The sequence below is a fragment of the Prionailurus bengalensis genome, chromosome D3, assembly GCF_016509475.1.
Source record: "Prionailurus bengalensis isolate Pbe53 chromosome D3, Fcat_Pben_1.1_paternal_pri, whole genome shotgun sequence".
Classification (NCBI taxonomy): domain Eukaryota; kingdom Metazoa; phylum Chordata; class Mammalia; order Carnivora; family Felidae; genus Prionailurus; species Prionailurus bengalensis.
The window spans coordinates 18,060,559-18,078,656 of record NC_057356.1 but is presented as its reverse complement, the minus strand read 5'-3'; the positions used below and the strand labels follow the sequence as shown (position 1 = coordinate 18,078,656).

At 51.8% G+C, this 18,098-nt stretch overlaps 2 protein-coding genes across 5 annotated transcripts; one reads left to right on the top strand and one right to left on the bottom strand.

The window, feature by feature from the left end:
- Positions 1-309: 309 nt before the first annotated feature.
- On the bottom strand, positions 310-11,143 carry UNG (uracil DNA glycosylase). 3 transcript variants are annotated; one of them, XM_043557836.1, is made up of 7 exons: positions 10,918-11,127; positions 10,070-10,276; positions 9,313-9,408; positions 6,696-6,793; positions 5,939-6,027; positions 4,231-4,409; positions 310-1,379 (listed from the first exon to the last, which is right to left on the bottom strand). In XM_043557836.1, exons 1-7 carry the CDS (start codon positions 11,047-11,049, stop codon positions 1,239-1,241), a joined length of 942 nt encoding a protein of 313 aa, XP_043413771.1. In that variant the 5' UTR covers positions 11,050-11,127; the 3' UTR covers positions 310-1,238. The 3 variants fall into 3 exon arrangements, with proteins under 3 accessions (XP_043413771.1, XP_043413770.1, XP_043413769.1); XM_043557835.1 differs by lacking the exon at positions 10,918-11,127 and adding an exon at positions 10,482-10,781; XM_043557834.1 differs by having other exon boundaries at positions 10,070-11,143.
- Positions 11,144-11,210: 67 nt separating this feature from the next.
- Positions 11,211-17,775, top strand: ALKBH2 (alkB homolog 2, alpha-ketoglutarate dependent dioxygenase). Of its 2 annotated transcripts, none has more exons than XM_043557832.1 (4): positions 11,211-11,259; positions 13,748-14,179; positions 15,161-15,359; positions 16,404-17,775. In XM_043557832.1, exons 2-4 carry the CDS (start codon positions 13,903-13,905, stop codon positions 16,708-16,710), a joined length of 783 nt encoding a protein of 260 aa, XP_043413767.1. In that variant the 5' UTR covers positions 11,211-11,259; positions 13,748-13,902; the 3' UTR covers positions 16,711-17,775. The 2 variants fall into 2 exon arrangements, with proteins under 2 accessions (XP_043413767.1, XP_043413766.1); XM_043557831.1 differs by lacking the exon at positions 11,211-11,259 and adding an exon at positions 13,271-13,616.
- Positions 17,776-18,098: the final 323 nt, after the last annotated feature.

Here is an 18,098-nt window from a genome sequence, read left to right as displayed (position 1 = left end):
GCTTTTCCGGCCCCATTCGGCCTCTTTAGGGTCTCCGCAGTTCCTGACCGCGTACGTACGGCCCCGGCCCCATCTCCATCTCCCGGCTGGGGTGAGGCCCAGCGGACGGTGACCCTCCCGGGAACCCGCCCAGGGCTTACCCTGCCTGGAGAGGTGGGCGGCTCCATCCGAGGGGCGGGGCGGAAGGGTGGGAGGGGGCAGCACTTCCTGCCCACAAAGGTTGCTGCCGTGATCCCACCCGCCAAATCCCTGCCCGGCCCGGCCCGGCCCGGCCCGAGGGAGCTGACAGAAAGGGCACTGGGCACGGAGTGAAACTTCAACTATCTTTTTATTGCCAAGCTCACTCGGAGTTAAAGCCCCCTTTCCCCCAACTAACACAGCAACAGCATCTCTAACAGGATGTAGGACGGATACAGACCTAATAAAAGACGGTCTCCCCGACACCCGACAAAGGATTAAAAAATATATATATATATACATCTGCAGAAGTATTTTTAAAACAGCAAAATTTACCAGTGTTGAAAAAAAAAAATCCCCATGTGATTTCAGTCCATAAAAAAAACAATTGGCACTCTGTGCTTCCTAAAATCCCCCAACTCGAGATACTCCAGAGAAGAAAAGCATTTTCTCTTTAAAAAAGAAAAAAAAAAAAACAAACCCAAAATAACTCCCCTTTCTCTTTCTTCCAGTTCAACTTCCACTGTTTATTCCTAGGAACACCCATAGAGTAACTAGAAAACAAGCCCCAGTTCACTTCCCTCTCCCTATCTGTTGAAGGCTCACTCAGAGATCAGTCCTCAAGAACTTTCAGCCCCAAATTTCTGGGCACTTGCAAAATGTCCTGCTTCCTGCAAGGAGGGGCCACGGGGCTCTCAGAAGGATGCGGGGAGCAGTGTACTTGGCCAAGAACGGAAAGCCAAGCTGGGCAAAGGAGGGCCTTGCTAAATAAACACACCCAACACTTTACAACCTGAAGTCCAACTAAAGTAACAATTGGCTGTACCACAGGTGCTTCTGTTTCCTGTCCCCTTTTACCATAAAGGTGACACAGAGAGCGGTGGTCTGGAGTATTTGACCGCCTCTCTCTCCCAAATACCGTGAAGGTATATTTTAGTCCAAAGGCGTGTTGCAAAGACAGACATAAGGTCCCAGAGTAGAGCCTTTGCTGCCACTCTTGGCGAGTAACTTCACTAGCAGCTTCTAAAAGACGACCCAGGGACAGCCTCCCCAGTTTAGGGTCACAGATCCTTCCAGTTGATGGGCTCCTTGCCAGACTTCTGCAGCAACTCATTGGTTTTAGAGAAGTGTCTACATCCAAAGAACCCTCTGTACACCGACAACGGGGAGGGGTGAGCAGTCTGCAGCACATGGTGACGTTTCTGAAAGAGAACGAGAGAATCAAAGTCGGCACGTCTGGGACCGGAGGCACCGCCTACGCAGCAGTCAAGTGCCCGTATCTTAGGATCTAGCGATCCCACTGCTAAGAGTACGTTTGCCAACGGACCCCACAGGGTATAGACCCACGTGGAGATGAAGGCAGGAGGTTCCACGGCTTAGGTCAGGAAGACCTCACATCATAAACGCAGGGTTAGGCAACTGGCTGCAAACGCTTCCCTGAACTTACAAGGGGACACCACGAGGATATCAGAAGAACAAGGTTGAGCTAGTGGGCTGATGCGGAAAGACCTAAATATCGCAAGTAGAAGAAAAAAGGGATAATTACACAAAAAGGTTTTTTTGGGAAAATATCTAAGACACTAATTATAGTTCCTTTAGGGAAAAGAAATAGTGGAAGGCATTTATCTACTTTCTGTTTTACACTTTCCTGTATTACCTGAACTGTCAACAAAAACAGAACACTTTGATTTTTTAAATGTCAACTCTAGTTAATGGAGCAGGAAGACCAGGGACGTTTGTTTTCTTGCTTCTTTTCTGTATGTAAATAAAAACCTCGGGGCACTTGGGGCACTCAGTGGGTTGAGCATCCAACTTTGGCTCAGGTCATGATCTCATGGTTCCCGAGTTCAATCCCCGGCATCAGGCTTTCGGCTGTCAGCACCGAGCCCGCTTCAGATCCTCTGCCCCTCCTCTCTCTGCCCCTCCCCCATCCACGCTCCGGCAAAAATAAAAATATTAAAAATAAATAAATGCTACTTCACAAGTGTTTTCACAACATCCCTGCCTTCAAACACCTCCATCCGGGAGGGGCCATAATTAAAGCCAGGCAGCGCAGCGTGGTTAAGAACCGGAGCCTGAAGGGGCACCTGGCTGGCTCAGTCAGAAGAGCACGTGACCCCCGATGTCAGGGTCGGGGGTTCAAGCCTCACATTGGGGATAAATATTACTTATATAAAAACAAAACAAAAAAACACGGAGCCGGGAGCCAGATGGCCTGGGTTCAAGTTCTGACTGCCGTGTCGTGTGGCCCCAGAGAAGTCAAGGAGTCCAGCCCGCACTTCAGTCTTCATCTGTAAACGGGGAAGAAGAGTGCCCGACTTGTGGAGATGCCTCGCAGGGACAAAGAAGGCCCGTGGGTCTTGATGCAGCCTGACAGGTAACACAGGTTAAATGCTTACTAGCCTGGCCCTGAAAATGTGAGCCATGCTGGGCTCTGAAGGAAGTCTCTGGACCGAGGAGGCACGATATTCAAAGGCAGGCAGGGAAGCGGGACACAGGGAAGGGGCGGGGGGGGGGGGGGGGGGAGAGTGTGGGAACTGTGGCTGAGAGGCAGCCCGGGGCGTGCTCGTGCTCAAGACCCCACCCAAGGCAAGGCCTTCCATGGGGGCGGGGGGACTCCATGGGACACTCCGGCAAGATCAGGTGAGGGCCTGGGCCAGGCACAGACAGGTGGGGAGGCATCTGAGAGCAGGGGAAAGGCTCTGAAGGCCTGACACCTGCAGGATGAGGAGGAGGGAGGGAGAGTGCGGGATGGGACTTCTGTTTGGACAAGTGCCCGGCGGTACCCTCCACCCTTGGGGAGTACGCGGGAGCAGGTTCAGCGAGGCCGGCTGAGGAAAGGAGAGCGTTAACTCGGGAAGCTCCGAACGTGACGTGCTTCTCGGCAGCCGGGACAGACAGACCCGGCGCTCAGGAAAGCCACTGGGCTGGACCCGCAGCTTGCTTCTAATGACCAAGCTTTTACAAGCGCCTCCCGTCCAACCGGACCATTGTCAATAATAAAGATTCAAACATGAAGAGCCACGCGGCCCTTCAGTCTCCCCAAGGCAGAGATGGAGACGGCTCGCACGGACACTTCCTACTTGCCTAGAGAATCAGATCTCAGCAGTTAGTTCCTCATGCCAGATTTTATTATGCGCTGCCTCACAACACCTGAAAACGTCTGGTTCCTTGACACAGACCCTCTGTAGAGAGAGACGCGCCTTCGCGTGACTCCTACTCGGTTGCCGTTCACGTAAAGGCGCGGGGAGTAGACCCCAGAAACAGAAAGCCTTTGGTGGCACCGTCAACGGTGAGCAGAGGAGGACTGGCATCAGGGGAGGCAAGGGGACAGGATTTAAGGCCGGGAGGGAAAGGAGAGGTTCAAGGATGGCGTCTGGCTTTTAATCTCAGCACCAGGTACGCTGCTCCTTCTGGAAACAGAGGGAGAAGAGCAGAGAAGGAGCACGTGGGGGGAAGCCGAGGGCGGGCGGCTCGGTGGTCGCGGGGTCCTTGGCCTTACTGGCCACTTACTGCATCGCTTGCACCAGATGGTGCCCGCGTCATTCTATGTATGTGGCAGGTCCACGCCCGCGTTACTAACGCTATTGAATCAGAAGTTGGCCCGGTGCTTTCCTCTCACACAATTCATCATTCTTGTAATTTGTCTGAATTTTGCTTAATTTTCAATGGCAAACCTGACCCTAACTCTTAAGTCTTTAGGGAGAATAAGCTTCATCTTAGGACATGGGTTTTCCAAGACCACACAACGGAAAACTCCTAAGATTTTCTCAACTGGCTTAAAGTGTTTAAAAGACAAAACACGGGGCGCCTGGGTGGCGCAGTCGGTTAAGCGACCGACTTCAGCCAGGTCACGATCTCACGGTCCGTGAGTTCGAGCCCCGCGTCAGGCTCTGGGCTGATGGCTCGGAGCCTGGAGCCTGTTTCCGATTCTGTGTCTCCCTCTCTCTCTGCCCCTCCCCCGTTCATGCTCTGTCTCTCTCTGTCCCCAAAATAAATAAAAAACGTTGGAAAAAAAAAAATAAAATAAAAGACAAAACACAACAACCATACCCTATCGATGGCACTGCCTTTCTTCTGAGCGTAAGAGCCCCAGAGCAGGAAGACGAGGCCGCTGGAGTTGTGATTTAGCCAGGACACGACCGCATCCGTAAACTCCTCCCATCCTCTCTCCTTATGCGAATTAGCCTGATGTGCCCGGACGGTGAGGACTGCGTTGAGTAAGAGAACACCTACAGACACACAGCAAAGAAACGGGTGAAAAGACAAACGAGCAAACCCAGACACCTGACAACAGGGGCTGTGCCCGTGGAACCGTTCCCGTGTCGGGGTCCAGCACAGCTGTCTGAAACCGGCTCCCAAAGAAAGCAATGCAACATGACTGCTGGGCACCTCCGGGCAAGACCAGAGAGCATTTTATTTTCACCTCTGCAATTTCAACGTCTTCTAAGTTTGTAACGGTGAACGTGCCTTACATCAGTCATCAGGGTTGTTTCAAACATCTATCTATCCCAAGTGGGGCGCCTGGGTGGCTCAGTTGGTTGAGCGTCCAACTTCGGCTCAGGTCATGATCTCAAGACTTGTGAGTTCAAGCCCCACGTTGGGCTCTGTGCTAACAGCTCAGAGCCCGGAGCCTGCTTCAGAGTCTGTGTCTCTCTGCCCTCTCCTGCTTATGCTAGGTCTCTCTCTCAAAAATAAATAGACATTAAAAAATTAAAAGATAATAAAAGAAAAAAGAATCAGATGGTAAATATTCTTTCCTTATCTGGTTATAGTTTATTTGTTAGAAAGGGAGGAAGGAAGAAAGTCCGGCCGGCTGTCTGCTTGGTTCAGTTGGTTAAGTGTTCTATTTTGGCTCAGATTATGACCTCACGATTCACAAGCTGGAGCCCTGCATCGAGGTTTTTGTGGCCAGCACAGAGCCTGCTTCGGATCCTCTGCTCCCAGCTTGTGCTCTCATTCTCTCTCAAAAATAAACGTTTAGGCAAGAAAGAAAGAAAAGAAAGAAAGAAAGAAAAGAACCAATGAAAGGAAGAAAAGAAAAAGGAAGAAAAGAAAAAGAAAAGAAAGGAAGAAAGAAAAAGTCCTGTAAATGGTATTCAACAGAGAAAAAACACAACCCGAGTGCTGAAATGAGAAAGGTAAGGTCACCTCCCAAGTGGTCAAAGTTAGCAAATATAAAACATTAATTACAAAGGGCACCTGGCTGGCTCAGTCGGTGGAGCGTGCAACTTTGATCTTGGGGTTGTGAGTTCAAGCCCCTAGTTGGGTGTAGAGATCACTTAAAAATAAATAACAAGAAAGAACAAACTTTTCTCTTTCAAATTACAGTTAAAACACGAAAGAAAACACTGGCTGGAAGATAAAGAGGAGACACATATTTTGACGTGTATAAATGCAGTCAGTCTGTGAGAACGTTCCAGTGCTGTGTTCTTTTTTTTTTTCTTTTTAAATTTTTTTTTAACGTTTATTTATTTTTGAGACAGAGAGAGACAAAGCATGAACGGGGGAGGGTCAGAGAGAGGGAGACACAGAATCGGAAACAGGCTCCAGGCTCTGAGCTGTCAGCACAGAGCCCGACACGGGGCTCGAACTCACGGACCGTGAGATCATGACCTGAGCCGAAGTCGGCCGCTTAACCGACTGAGCCACCCAGGCGCCCCCTGTGTTCTTTTATAAACATAAGCAAGCAGTGCAGGACAAGGGAAGACTGTGCTGAAATCCATCCAGAACACATCTAGCAGCCAGGCAGGTGGCTTACCTTGTTTGGCCCACCCGGATAAATCTCCGTGACCAGGATGAACAAAACCATCTATGTCTGTAGACAGCTCTTTATAAATGTTTTCCAAACTGAAAGTAAGCCAGGAGAAAAACAAAAAACAGATCTCGAGCACAATTCTGAAAATCCAGGAGCTTCCAACATACACGTGGATTCCAGCCTGCACCCCAGCCCTTGGAGGGGGAGGGCCGAACGGACCTGGCGGATTCGTGAGGAAGCATCACACTCCTCCAACCGGTAACCTTGCCAAAGACCTTTCCTTTGGTTTAGGCTTGAATTTAAGGAACAGCACTTTGGATGATTTAAGTAAATCAGCCCAGGAGTTACAACCTCCCTCCCAATTAATGCTTCCAGTTTTAGATCTTTGTGTATTTGTTACGTTCTTACATTTTATACGTCAAATTCTCCAAAGCAGTGGTTTTTAATCAGGGGTCATTTTTGCACCCCAGGGGACTTCGGGCACTGTCCAAAGACACCCATCACTGCCATTTTACCAGCACCTCTAGTTCTGCAGGGGGGGCGGGGCGGGCAGCAGGTAGAAGCCACTACTAAACACACTTCAGTGCACAGAACAAAACCTGTCCCGCAAAAAGACCCAACCCCTGATGTCGACAGTACCAAGATGGAGAAACCCTACTCCAATGGCTATTAGAAGTCTCCCAAGTGCACTTATGATCCACAAAGCACACACCTGAAAGTAATCACACTTGGGCCCGAGCCATCTGTGAAGCAATCGTACCTGGGTGGAGGTGGAATGGGTCTTTGAACACTAAAGCAGAGACCGTGGGCTTGATTGGGTCCGTGATATGGATCCTGTCCCAGGATGACAACCTTCACCTGTGAACACCAGGTGGCAAGAGAGTAAATACTGTTGCATGGGCAGTTTACACGAACACCTGCCTGCCTGATAACCTGTACAAAGGATGATGAGGAGACAGGCGGCTCTCCAACCCAACTAAGAAGCCCCAGAAGGGAGAGGGTGACCCGGCACCATTACTTTCCATTATCAAATTAGCCTTCACTCAGTCACCCTGCTGCAAGGCCCCACTCCTTCTCTGACGCAAGTGTGCGAAAACAGGTTCAGGTCTCTCTCATCCCCTTCGTTTTTCAAATTTCAAAAAATGTGCTCTTGGCACAAGTACAACCATCCAGAAACACAGAGTGGTTCGGGGCCTCCTGCTCTTCCTTATCCCCTCCTGAGTCAACGCTGTAAAGTGACCTATACAATTGGGGTTATTGTAGCCATCACCCTACATTTTTGTTCCTCATATCGTGCCTTTTACGCGTCCTCCAATCCCCAAAGCACTCAGCCACTAATAAGTAGTTGGCTTGTTTCCTAAGTTTTTTTCTGTCACAAGAAAAATACTTCAGCAAACACCCTAATATGTGTATCCTTATACACCGTTTCTCTACGTATGGAACAGATTCAGAAGAGCGGAGGCGCTGGTCCCAGGACAGGTGTATTTTACAAATTGCTTTTCTTTTTTTTTTTTTTTTTTTAATTTTTTTTCAACGTTTATTTTATTTTTGGGACAGAGAGAGACAGAGCATGAACGGGGGAGGGACAGAGAGAGAGGGAGACACAGAATCGGAAACAGGATCCAGGCTCTGAGCCATCAGCCCAGAGCCTGACGCGGAGCTCGAACTCACAGACCGTGAGATCGTGACCTGGCTGAAGTCGGACGCTTAACCGACTGCGCCACCCAGGCGCCCCTACAAATTGCTTTTCAATGAGGGGAGGCAATTCAAATTCCCTACCAGCAACACAGGAAGAGGCCTGTTCCCCCATATCCTGAGGGATGGAACAGAAGAAGGTCAAAGGTGCTGGAGCAGGTGGCAACATGCAATTTCAAGGAATGAGGTCACTGTCACAGGCAGTATTAAAATACAGCTAGTCCGTTCGATCCGGTGCCGGCCCACCTCCTCATTCTCATGTTTCTGGCCCTGCTGTTCCTTCTCAGAAGCTTCTCTCGTGCCTAACATACACCACATCCTTCACAACCCAACCTTCAGACATCGGGAAGTTTCTGTGGACCCTCCTGCTCCTCCCATTGGTGCGCACTCCGTCCTCAGCATATTCTCCCTCGTGAAGCAGCCGGTCCCAGCAGGGAAGCCTTCGGTTCCGGTCCTGGATAAGGGATGACCCTGAAGGAGTCACTAAACCTCCCCGTCTGTCAAGACAACTCACTGAGCCACCTGATCCACAGAACTGTCACGTTCTCCTTTTCCTGTTGACAGTGGTCACTGGTATTCAAAACAGGACCCACTGTTCAAACAAGGCACCAACTCATACTGAATTAAACAGGACTTGGTTTCTTTAACTTTAGAAAACCGGGAGCTCTATTCAAAGCTCTTGCTCTAAAGTGAAAAACTGTCAAGTCTGCTAAATATTAGGTGTGACAGCCTTATCCAAATGGGTTATTCACCTAATCTCATTTCTATGAGATTTAACACAGACAGGGTTTACCAAATCACACACTCCTGCCCTTGGCTTGCTTACAAGACGGGGAAGGGAACAGGATAAGAACAAAATATAAAATCTCAAGCCCCGAGCGGGGTGTAGAGAGTACTCCAGCATGAAGAGACACTAAATGTACTGGAGAGGAAGCCCAGATCACAAAGGTAGTGGGTAACAGGCTTCCAGGGGGTGCCATAGATGGCACTCATCGAGTTTTTCAAAAGACAGAAGAGAGGATTCTTGTCACACTGTCCAACTCTGAAGCAAGAGGGTTGGGGGTGGAGGACAGGCCCGGCAGTAGGCCACGGCTATTTTCATATTCAGCTTCTGTCGTTCATACAGTATGAAGCCATAAACAAGCTTCTGAGCAGGAGACTGAAGTGACCAGACCAAGCCAGTCAGTAGATGTTGCACGGAATGAACCAGAGCAAAGGGGTCTGTTAAAAGGGCAGCAGAATTGCTGAGGCCGGGAGAGCTTGAAAGCATCACCTATGAAAGACAGTGTGGTCAGACAAAGAGAGTACTGACCTGCAGGTCAAGGTGGATGGACAATAACCAACTGAAAAAGACCTAACCGCTTCCTGCCTCAGTTTCCTCACCGCCACCACAATAAGATGTGATGCTGGCATGGAGCTGCTTTCAGGATTAAATAAAATCCAAAAAATTAGAGCACACAGACCCAAAGTCTATGTATAATTTTTTCTTTTTTGCTGCCTTGGTGGCACATGCTGAAAGTTAGAAAGTTAACAGGCTACAAAACAGCCAGCCCAAAACTCACCATTTCAGCATTTGTCACTCAATGATGAACAGTGCCTTAACTCCAGGGCCATTCCCAAATGACTACTGGATTCTCACCCTCCCCCCCTTTTACTAAAACTCACCGACAACTTGTACTTACATGTCTTATGTCACACATTTGCGTCCAGGTGAAGACCTGGTGTGGGGGTGGATACACGGTGTAATGTTTTCTTTCTTCTGCAACAAATCCCATGAGCTGAGGTAAAGGCAAATTAGATTTACAATCAGATTCTCACCGGAAAGCACGAGAATTCATTAAGAAAACTTCCAGTGTAAGCTAACAGAAGCACCACCTAGCTCCCTGCCGTGTTTTATATCCAAATTCTTTCGAAAAACAGCAAGGAACAACTGTACTTGCGGGTCACCGAGGATGTCCCACTCCAAAGTCAGTACCCTTCCCCTCTGTTTCGACTGGGTCAGAGTTGATGGGCCTGGCTGCTTTGACTTCCTCTTGGTGCCAACCCCTCCCCTCTTTTTGTAAAGGTCGAACCGGGTGTCAACGCAGTCAGGGGTTTGCGATTTTACCACGCAACTCTTTCCTGGAGAGCAGACCAACTGGTTAACAAAGACCCCGATCTTCTTACAGTAAACTCTTAAGGCGTGCAAATGCAAAACACCATTGGTGTATTGCAACTCTTCCCTGGAGAGCAGACCAACTGGTTAACAAAGACCCCGATCATCTTACAGTAAACTCTTAAGGCGTGCAAATGCAAAACACCATGGGTGTATTTTACTCTCGTAGCTCACAAGGACGTTGAAGGAGGGAATACAGAAGCCTACGGAAGCAATATCCTACAAACGCGGACTCGGCAAGTTGTACTAGCAACACAAAAGGGCCCCGCAGCCTCCAGACTTACCTTTATGAAATATGGTTTCCCGAACTCGGCGCTGAGGTGCTTCTTCCAACTCTCACCGAAACCCACGGGCACGTTGCGCGCGGCGAGCCTGAGCAGGGCGGCGGCCTTGTTCCTCTGGATGCGGACCAACTGTTCGGGGCTCAGCGGCGAGGTGGGGGGCGTGCCGGGGTCCTCCTGTCCGGCCCGGGCCTTCTTGGCGGGGCTGGCCTGCAAGCGATCCCCGCGCAGGCTGGTCACGAGCCGCAGCGGGCCGTGCCCGGGCGCCCGCAGCTGCCGCCCCCATCCCCAGGGCCCATGGCGCAGCACGCCCATCCGCGGGGACGCAGCCGCCAGGGGGCAAGTCGCAGCAAAAACGGAGTGAGGGAGCCCAGCCGGGAAGGCAGGCCGCTGCCCCCAGTTTTGGGCTGCGTACCAAACTGCGGCTGGAAGAGAGGCAGGAAGCAAGGCCCGCGACACCTCCGGAGGGGTACCAGGGCTGGGAGGCCGCGACCCAGGAGCCCCGCCCCCTCGGACCCGCCACCCGCGTCCCCACGTGGTCTTTTCGCGGCAAAACCCCTTCGGGCTCCCGCCCCGTGTCCTCTCCGATTGGACGGCGGGCCGAGCGGGGCGGCCCCCTCGCGTCTGATTGGCGCCGTGGGCCCCGCGATCCATCCCCATTGGCTGGCCCCTCAGAATGGCCGCCGATAGAAAACTGCATGGGCTGTTTTGAACACGTGCAGGCGGCTTTGAACACTAAGGACCCAAGTTAACGGGTCAGCGGTGCATCCCTGTTACCCCTCGGTCGGGCGGGACCCCGGTCCCTCCTCCCGGTCCCTTGCTCCCGGTGCCCGGTCCCCGCCGCGCCTCACCGCCGCATCCCCGCTCTCCTCAGCTACCGCCGCCACGCCGGTCCCTGGGTCGGCCGGCTCGGGGCTGCGGGTACGTCGTTTCCCGGCGGGGTTCGGGGAGAAGAAGGAGTAGAGGGTCTTCTGGCCAATCATCCCGGAGCCGGGGAGAGTGAACGCGCGCCGCCCGGGAACCCGCGGTATGCGCCGGCTGCAGCGGTCCGAAATTGGCGCCAAACGACCCGCGCATGCTCCGATCGGGAGGGGCTGGGCAGGGGGCGGTGGGGGTCTAATGCGCATGTGCTGGAGGGCCCGCGGAGCAACGCCCTTGGCTCCTGGTGGGGCTTGGAAGCCTCTGGCGGGAGGGTGAGTTTTCTTCGGCGGTTTAGTCTTTCATTCATTGCATTTAGCAGTCACACCTCTGCCTTGGGGCCCGTCCCTTCACCTCTCTGCAGTGGGAAGGAGCTGGAAGTACCTGCCCCACGGGGTTGTAGTGGGGGTGAAATTAGCATTACAATAGTAATTTGTTTTGCCCTTAGGTCCGGGTCCACGCCCCTGTTTTCACAACCTACTTTACTGGTCTGAAACTAGGGCCTAGTGCGGTCCTGCGTTTAGCCTAACCTATAAGATTTGGGGGAGACTGGAATTGAGGTCTTGAAGACTAAATTCCAGAAACTCTTCCCAGTACACCTGTGATTCTTCTTGTTCCCTCCCTCCCTCCCCGCGTCCAAACCATCAACAGGCCTCTTGGCTCTATCTCCAAAACAACCCCCAGATTCAACTGCCGCTGTGCGTCGCCTGGCTACCATCCTGGCCGCTCCCCTCTTTGCCGCCAGAGTGATGCTTTTGAAATGTAAATGACGTGGTAATCCCCAGGTAAAATCCTCCTATAGTTTTCAAATCGGTTTTAGAATTAACCCTAGCTTGTTACGCTGCTGGTAGAGCTGTTTCCCTGCTCGGACGGGAGCCCCTACTGCTGCGAGGTGGCCGAATCTGTCTTTCTCACATTCACTGGACAGTCCAGCCTGTCCCTTGCCTGGCCTGTACGGCCTTGCACACGCTGCCCCCCCCCCCCCAACCTGGTAAGCTTTGGGTCTCAGGTCCCTTCCTCTGAAAGGCCTCCTCCTCCCCCACTTTCTAGCTGGCCACTCTATAGCTTCTGTACTGTCTATACTTGTTTATTTCCTTGTTCGTCTCCACCTCCAAAATTGAACCCTGCTGGGGGCAGGGACTTTTATCTGACTGCTGTTGTGCTCCAGCGCCTGGGGCAAGGAGCCCGGTGTGTGAGGAGAGAAGCCCCTAACTCAACTTCATTTGCGCTTTCGGCCACTTTGGGAAACAGTTCAGCAGCTTGCATATCAAGTGAACCAGACGCTTACCACACACCCCTGCAGTTCACCCAAGTGCAATTAAAATCTGCATTCGCACAAAAGCTCATGCGTGAATGGATACGGTGACTTCATTTGTAAAAACGTGCCTCATGGGGTGGGGTGGGGTGGGTAACAAACTGTGGGGCATCCATACAATAGAATGCTACCTAGCCGAAGGAACGACCAACCAATGCAAACAAGGGGTGCGTCTTGAAAGCTTTTGGACTAAACGGAAGGCCAGACCCAAAAGGCTGTATATTGTATAGCCTTCCTAAGAAAGTCTGGAAAAGACAAAACTATAGGGACAGGCAACACCTCGGTGGTTGGAAGCTCAGGGGTGAAAGGGAGCTGATAAGAGGCTTGGGGGGATCTTGTGGGGCGACAGAACCCCAGGGAGCCTCTGGAGATTCCTTGCGCTGGTGGTCACACAACTGTGTGCTTTTGTCGAAACCTGCACAACTGTGCGCCGAGATCATTCAAAAAGAGGGCTCCGGTCTCCCCGAGCGTTCGTTCATTCCACTGGGGGAGACAGAGAGTAAACCAAAATTAGGAGCACTGACGGAACCTACCATTTATTTGGAGCACAGAAGCATTTCGCACACATCTTATCTAATAACCCTCAGGGTGCTCTCAGGGCATAGGTTTTATAGCCCTTACTGTATAGATGAAGCAATTCAAACCCAGAGAATTTTAGCAACCTGTAGGAGCCACACAGCTAGGGTGGTGGAGACGGATAGAGGAGCCATGGAATCGTGCTCCCACCTGGTGGCCCAGCTCCCTGCCTGGACGCCCAGTGGCCCCCTGAGGAGAGGCGACACCCAACAGCTGCTCCCAAACCACACAGGATCCTCAGCCGGCACAGTCCAGGTAGTCAGGCTGAAACCCGGCAGTGAGTGTCGCGCGCCCAGAAGGCCAGCAGGTGGCGCCAGGAAGCCGCCACCATACTGTTTGTAGGCGCCTGCATTTCCCAGCCGGCGCCGAAATGCGCCCGGAAGCAGTGGTGCGGCGCGGGTGTCGTCCGCTTCCCGACAGCCCTGGCTCCGGTGTTTGCAGGGCTCAGGGCGGCGCGGTTGCTCTCTGGGGTTTCTCAGGGCGCCCTCGCCTCCCCCTGGCCCCACGCACGGGCAGTTCTTTTGGAGTTGGGTGTGCGGGTGGTCACGCTTAACTGTTTTACATTCAGACTCTGAATCGTAGCCATTTGAGGATCGCTATGCTTACCCGAGGGGGTAGTGGCGTCGGAGGGCCGGTCAGCAGTGGGTGAAAAGGAGACAGGGAATCTGCTTTTCTGAGTGACTTTAGGCGAACCCCTTCACCTCTCCAGGCGTCCCAGGAAAGGCGTCCTTTCTTTATAAGGTCAGGTGCTTGGGGGTGGAATGCAGGCTTTGGGGGTTTTGCAAGCAGATTGTGATTCATAGCCAGGTGTGGGAGACCCAGGACATCCTGAGGGACCCTTCCAACTTCAACATCCTCTACTTCTGTTCTAGAACATGGTGTTAAAAGTGGGAACTTGAAAGCACCGCGGAGAAATGCAGTGGGACCACTTCTCCACCAAGCCGATTTTTGGATCTGGGACGGAGCCTGGGCAATCTCTCTCTCTGCCCTGCCTCCGGCGCCCAGGTCTTTGCTTCGTGGAGACAGGATGGACAGATTCCTGGTGAAAGGGGCGTTAGGGGACCTTTTCGGAAAGAGGGAGCGAGAGGCGAGCGGAGAAGGTCCAGCAGGCCTGCAAGCGGACCAGGAGGGTGGCAGGAAAAGGCCGAAGGCGGAGACCCCGGGGAATGCAGGCCACCAGGCCGGCCCCAGCTGGCAGCACATCCGGGCTGAGGGCCTGAGCTGTGATTACACAGTCCTGTTTGGCAAAGCCGAAGCAGACAAGATTTTCCAGGAGCTGGAGCGGGAAGTGGAGTATTTTACAGGTAAGCAGAGGACCGTATGTGTTGAAGACTTGTTTGATACAACTAGCGGTCTGTGTTTGGAGAAATAACGAACTCGGGAGCCATTGGTTACGGGTGACTTCATTTACTGATTCAACACCTATTCTTGGGCCAGGCACCTTGTTGGGCGCTCGGGACACAAACTGGAGAAAAGTTTGCCCACCCACCACCGGGAGCTGGCAGATGCTGAGAGTGACTTGCTACTTGGCCACTGATTAGAATCATCTGGGAAGGTTAAAAATAAGAAAAAAGATGCTGCGTTCTACCGGGGACCAACTGAATCACAGTAGGGTGGGGGTGCAGCCTGGGCATCGGTGTTTTTAGAAAGCTTCCAGGTGATTCAGAGGTGCAGCTGGTCTCGTAGGAGACACAGCAAATAACCAGGTAGTTCCTCCCAACGGGGGTTCTCTGCATCACCTGGAGGACCTTGTTGCTTCCGAGAACGTGGATCACCGGCCCCTCCCCCACGCTCTAGCGGCTGTTTGCGGGTGATGCCGGGTGACACGAACGCACACTGAGAACGCCTGCAAGGTGGCAGAGCACTTGCAGGCATAGAAAGGCCCACGGAGACCCCAGCCTACAGCCTCAGCTGCATTAATTTCACCTTCTTGGGGGCTCCACACCCTCGGTCCCCGCGGTTGGCGGAATCACCCTAGCGTGCAGCCTGACTTCAGCTTGCTTGCGTTTCAGCCTCTTGATACGTTCCCACTGTAGGCAAGACAATGAAGTCACGGTATTAAAAAAAAAAAAGAAAATGGACAAGACCGTGTTTCTGTAAGTGTAGGACAAGAATCACTGTTCTTACGTGAACATTTTGGGCTAGCAACGGGGAGTTTTGTCCTTGGTCAGGAGACTAAATGTTACTTCCTGACTTAGTTACTTTTGATCCTGAATACTCCGGGAGCAAACGTGTGGGGTCCTCACCTGCCTGCCCTCCTGAGCTGCCATGTTCTGTCTGCACAGGCGCGCTGGCCAGGGTCCAGGTGTTTGGGAAGTGGCACAGTGTGCCCAGGAAGCAGGCGACCTATGGCAACCCCGGGCTGACCTACACGTTTTCGGGCCTTACTCTGTCTCCAAAGCCCTGGATCCCAGTTCTAGAGCGCGTCCGGGATCGTGTTTCTGCGGTGACTGGAGAGACCTTCAACTTTGTGCTCGTTAACAGGTGACGTCCTACCTGCGTTTTACTTTTTCTTCTTTAGGTTGCTGGACTGAACTGTATAAATCTTCTTCTTCTGAAGGCATGAGTTTAGATTTCACCATATTTTACTCATTTGTACAAGTAATTCCTTAGTGCAGCAGGGACAGCACCAGCGGTCAGTCTTCGTGGAGCCCGTGCTGCCCTGGGAAGCGAGAGGGGACTGTCTGATGAACAAACAGTTGAACAAGATCATTCGAGATGCTGACAAGTGTCTGAAAGAAAATTAAACAGGCTGATTTTGCTAAAGAATGGCGAGGAGGAAGGGATCTGGGTTTAGGTCAGGGTTTCTCAGCAGCGACACCGATGTTTCAGGCCAGATGATTCCTCTTGGGACTGCCCTGTGCATCACAGGATGTGAGCAACATCCCTGGCTTCCACCCACTGGATGCCAGGGGCATCCCCTTCCCAGTCGCAGCCACCAGAGTGTCTCCAAACATTGCCAGGCGTCCCTTGGGCGGGGGACAGAATCGCTCTGCTTATGAACCCTGAGTTTAGGGGAAGGTGGTTAGCAGAGGGCTTACCGAGATGCTGATGTTGGAGTTGGAGACTAACTGGAGAGAGGGCATGAGCCACACAGACATCTGGAGGAAGAGCAGAGGGGGCTTGGGGTGCGTATAGAACGGAAATCCCACTGATGTGGCTGGAGAAGTGAGGGAGAGAGGGGTACCAGGAGCTCAGAGATGGGCACTTACGATTATCTGTGCAGAGTCTAAGTGTAGGGAGAAACCATCTTATGTTATACTGGTTTACATACACAGACTGGGAGGAGTGGAAGACGTGTTCGTGGCTTCTTTTGGTGAGGTGTGTTTTAAGGTGAGGGATCAAATAGGAAGAGGTAAAATGGAGACCAGGCGCGGCTCATCTGCGCACCCGGAGGAGGCCCCCCCGCCCCTGCAGAACCATGAGCGGGGGCTGCTCCTCGCACCTTTCACGCAGTAGGACAGCAAGCGTTCTGGCACATTCCGGGAGGGAGCCGTTTTGTACATCGTGCTTGTTTTCTCGTGGCAGGTACAAAGATGGCCGTGACCACATCGGTGAACACAGAGATGATGAAAGGGAACTGGCTCCCGGGAGCCCCATAGCCTCGGTCTCCTTTGGGGCCTGCAGAGATTTCTTCTTCCGGCATAAGGATTCTCGGGGGAAGCAGCCCTCCCGGAAGGTGGAGGTGGTCAGGCTTCAGCTGGCCCACGGAAGTTTGCTTATGATGAACCACCCGACCAACACTCACTGGTATCACAGTCTCCCCGTCCGAAAGAAGATTCTAGCTCCACGGGTCAATCTGACATTTCGCAAAATTCTGCCTACTAAAAAGTAAAAACTTTGTCAGCAGTGTGTAAGTCTATTTTCTCCTCCCTCTCTACTCCAGGAGGGAACTGGCATCCCCTTTCCGAAAAGGGAACACAGAAGAGGTTTCATCCGAGCGTAGGGCTTATTGCACAGCAATGCAGGATTCCGAAAGAGGATGGCTTTATCAAATTGGTCAAGTATGAAAGAATACCAGTTGATTTTTTTTTCCTAACAAAAAGATTCTTTTATTACTATAATACACAGCAGATACAAAAGGTACCTTTAGCAAATACATAAATCAGCAGTTATTATGGCATAAACTACTAGTTTAACTTCAGTTTTTTGCCAAGAGAAGCCACTTTGTAAATAACTTAAAGCCAGAAATAAGATGATGTGGCTGCTACTCAATGCCTAATAATTTACGAAATGAGGAAGTCAGCTTTAAGTCAGGTTAAGAGACTGCACAGATTATCATTCACATTTACAACCTTGGCTCCCACCCTGGCCTCTGGCCAAAGATCTGCTGACAGCTAAACATTCAGAGGATCGTCCCCTTTCGTGCCCAGCGTGTCTCTTTAGTGGCAGGCTTCAAAGAGTAAGCGGTGGCAGGAGAGCAGTGACCGAAAGCTGCGACTTTGCAACGCCGCGTAAGGTCACATAACTGGGGGTTTGTTCCACCAGACCCAGGCAAAATAGGTGGACTGGGTTCAGCGTCAAAGCCAGGGCCTGCCACGGAATCAGGAAGGGGCGTCAGCAGTGAAGGCCTCAGATGCTTCGAACTGTTCCTCTCTCCCTGATGCCCGGGGCCTGGAGAACCTTCACAGTATTTTCAATCGGTAGTGAGTCTGGAGTCCTCGGGGGTGAGTGCCGGGCCAGGCGGGATGGTGATCACCTGGGCTACTTCCGCTTTTAGCCAACACCCAGGCATCGTCTAGAAGTGTCTGCCAGCCTGCCCCCACCAGAAGGAGCATGGTCCTCAGCCTTCCCTCGGGGGACCTTTTAGACAGCTCTGATTCCAAATCTTAACTCCGAGGAGTCCATTTGAGTTTGGTATCTTTTTTTTGTTTGTTTAAATAAAACTAGCTAAAACATAGATACTACTGTGTGTCCTCAAACTTCCTGTGGTCCTGAGAGGCATTCATGAGACTTATCCAAAGAGGGAAGAGAGTGCTCAATACAGTCTTTGTATCAGGCTACTAGAAACCAATAAATTTAGAGTACGGACCTGTAATGAAATGACAATACTAGATGATCAACTGTAATGATACGTTTTTTTAAAAATTGAAAACTTTCTCTTTTTTTGTGGGAAGGGCTGGGGTTTTGATGCTCACTGAGTCTTAACTGTTCACTTTACAAAGGCTCAGAAAGAAAGACTGCGGCCCCACGGTCAGTGCCCTTCCTTCTGAACCCAGCTCT

Excerpts from the sequence above, each read along its gene's own strand:
- UNG (XM_043557834.1), bottom strand. The coding sequence starts at position 10,726 with ATGGGGATGGATCGCGGGGCCCACGGCGCCAATCAGACGCGAGGGGGC. Across the intron at positions 6,794-9,312 it reads AAATGTGTGACATAAGACAT|GTGAAGGTTGTCATCCTGGG; the intron begins GTAAGTACAAGT and ends TGGTGTTCACAG. Across the intron at positions 4,410-5,938 it reads ATCCGGGTGGGCCAAACAAG|GTGTTCTCTTACTCAACGCA; the intron begins GTAAGCCACCTG and ends GTGTGTCTGTAG.
- ALKBH2 (XM_043557832.1), top strand. The coding sequence starts at position 13,903 with ATGGACAGATTCCTGGTGAAAGGGGCGTTAGGGGACCTTTTCGGAAAG. Across the intron at positions 14,180-15,160 it reads GGAAGTGGAGTATTTTACAG|GCGCGCTGGCCAGGGTCCAG; the intron begins GTAAGCAGAGGA and ends CTGTCTGCACAG. Across the intron at positions 15,360-16,403 it reads AACTTTGTGCTCGTTAACAG|GTACAAAGATGGCCGTGACC; the intron begins GTGACGTCCTAC and ends TTCTCGTGGCAG.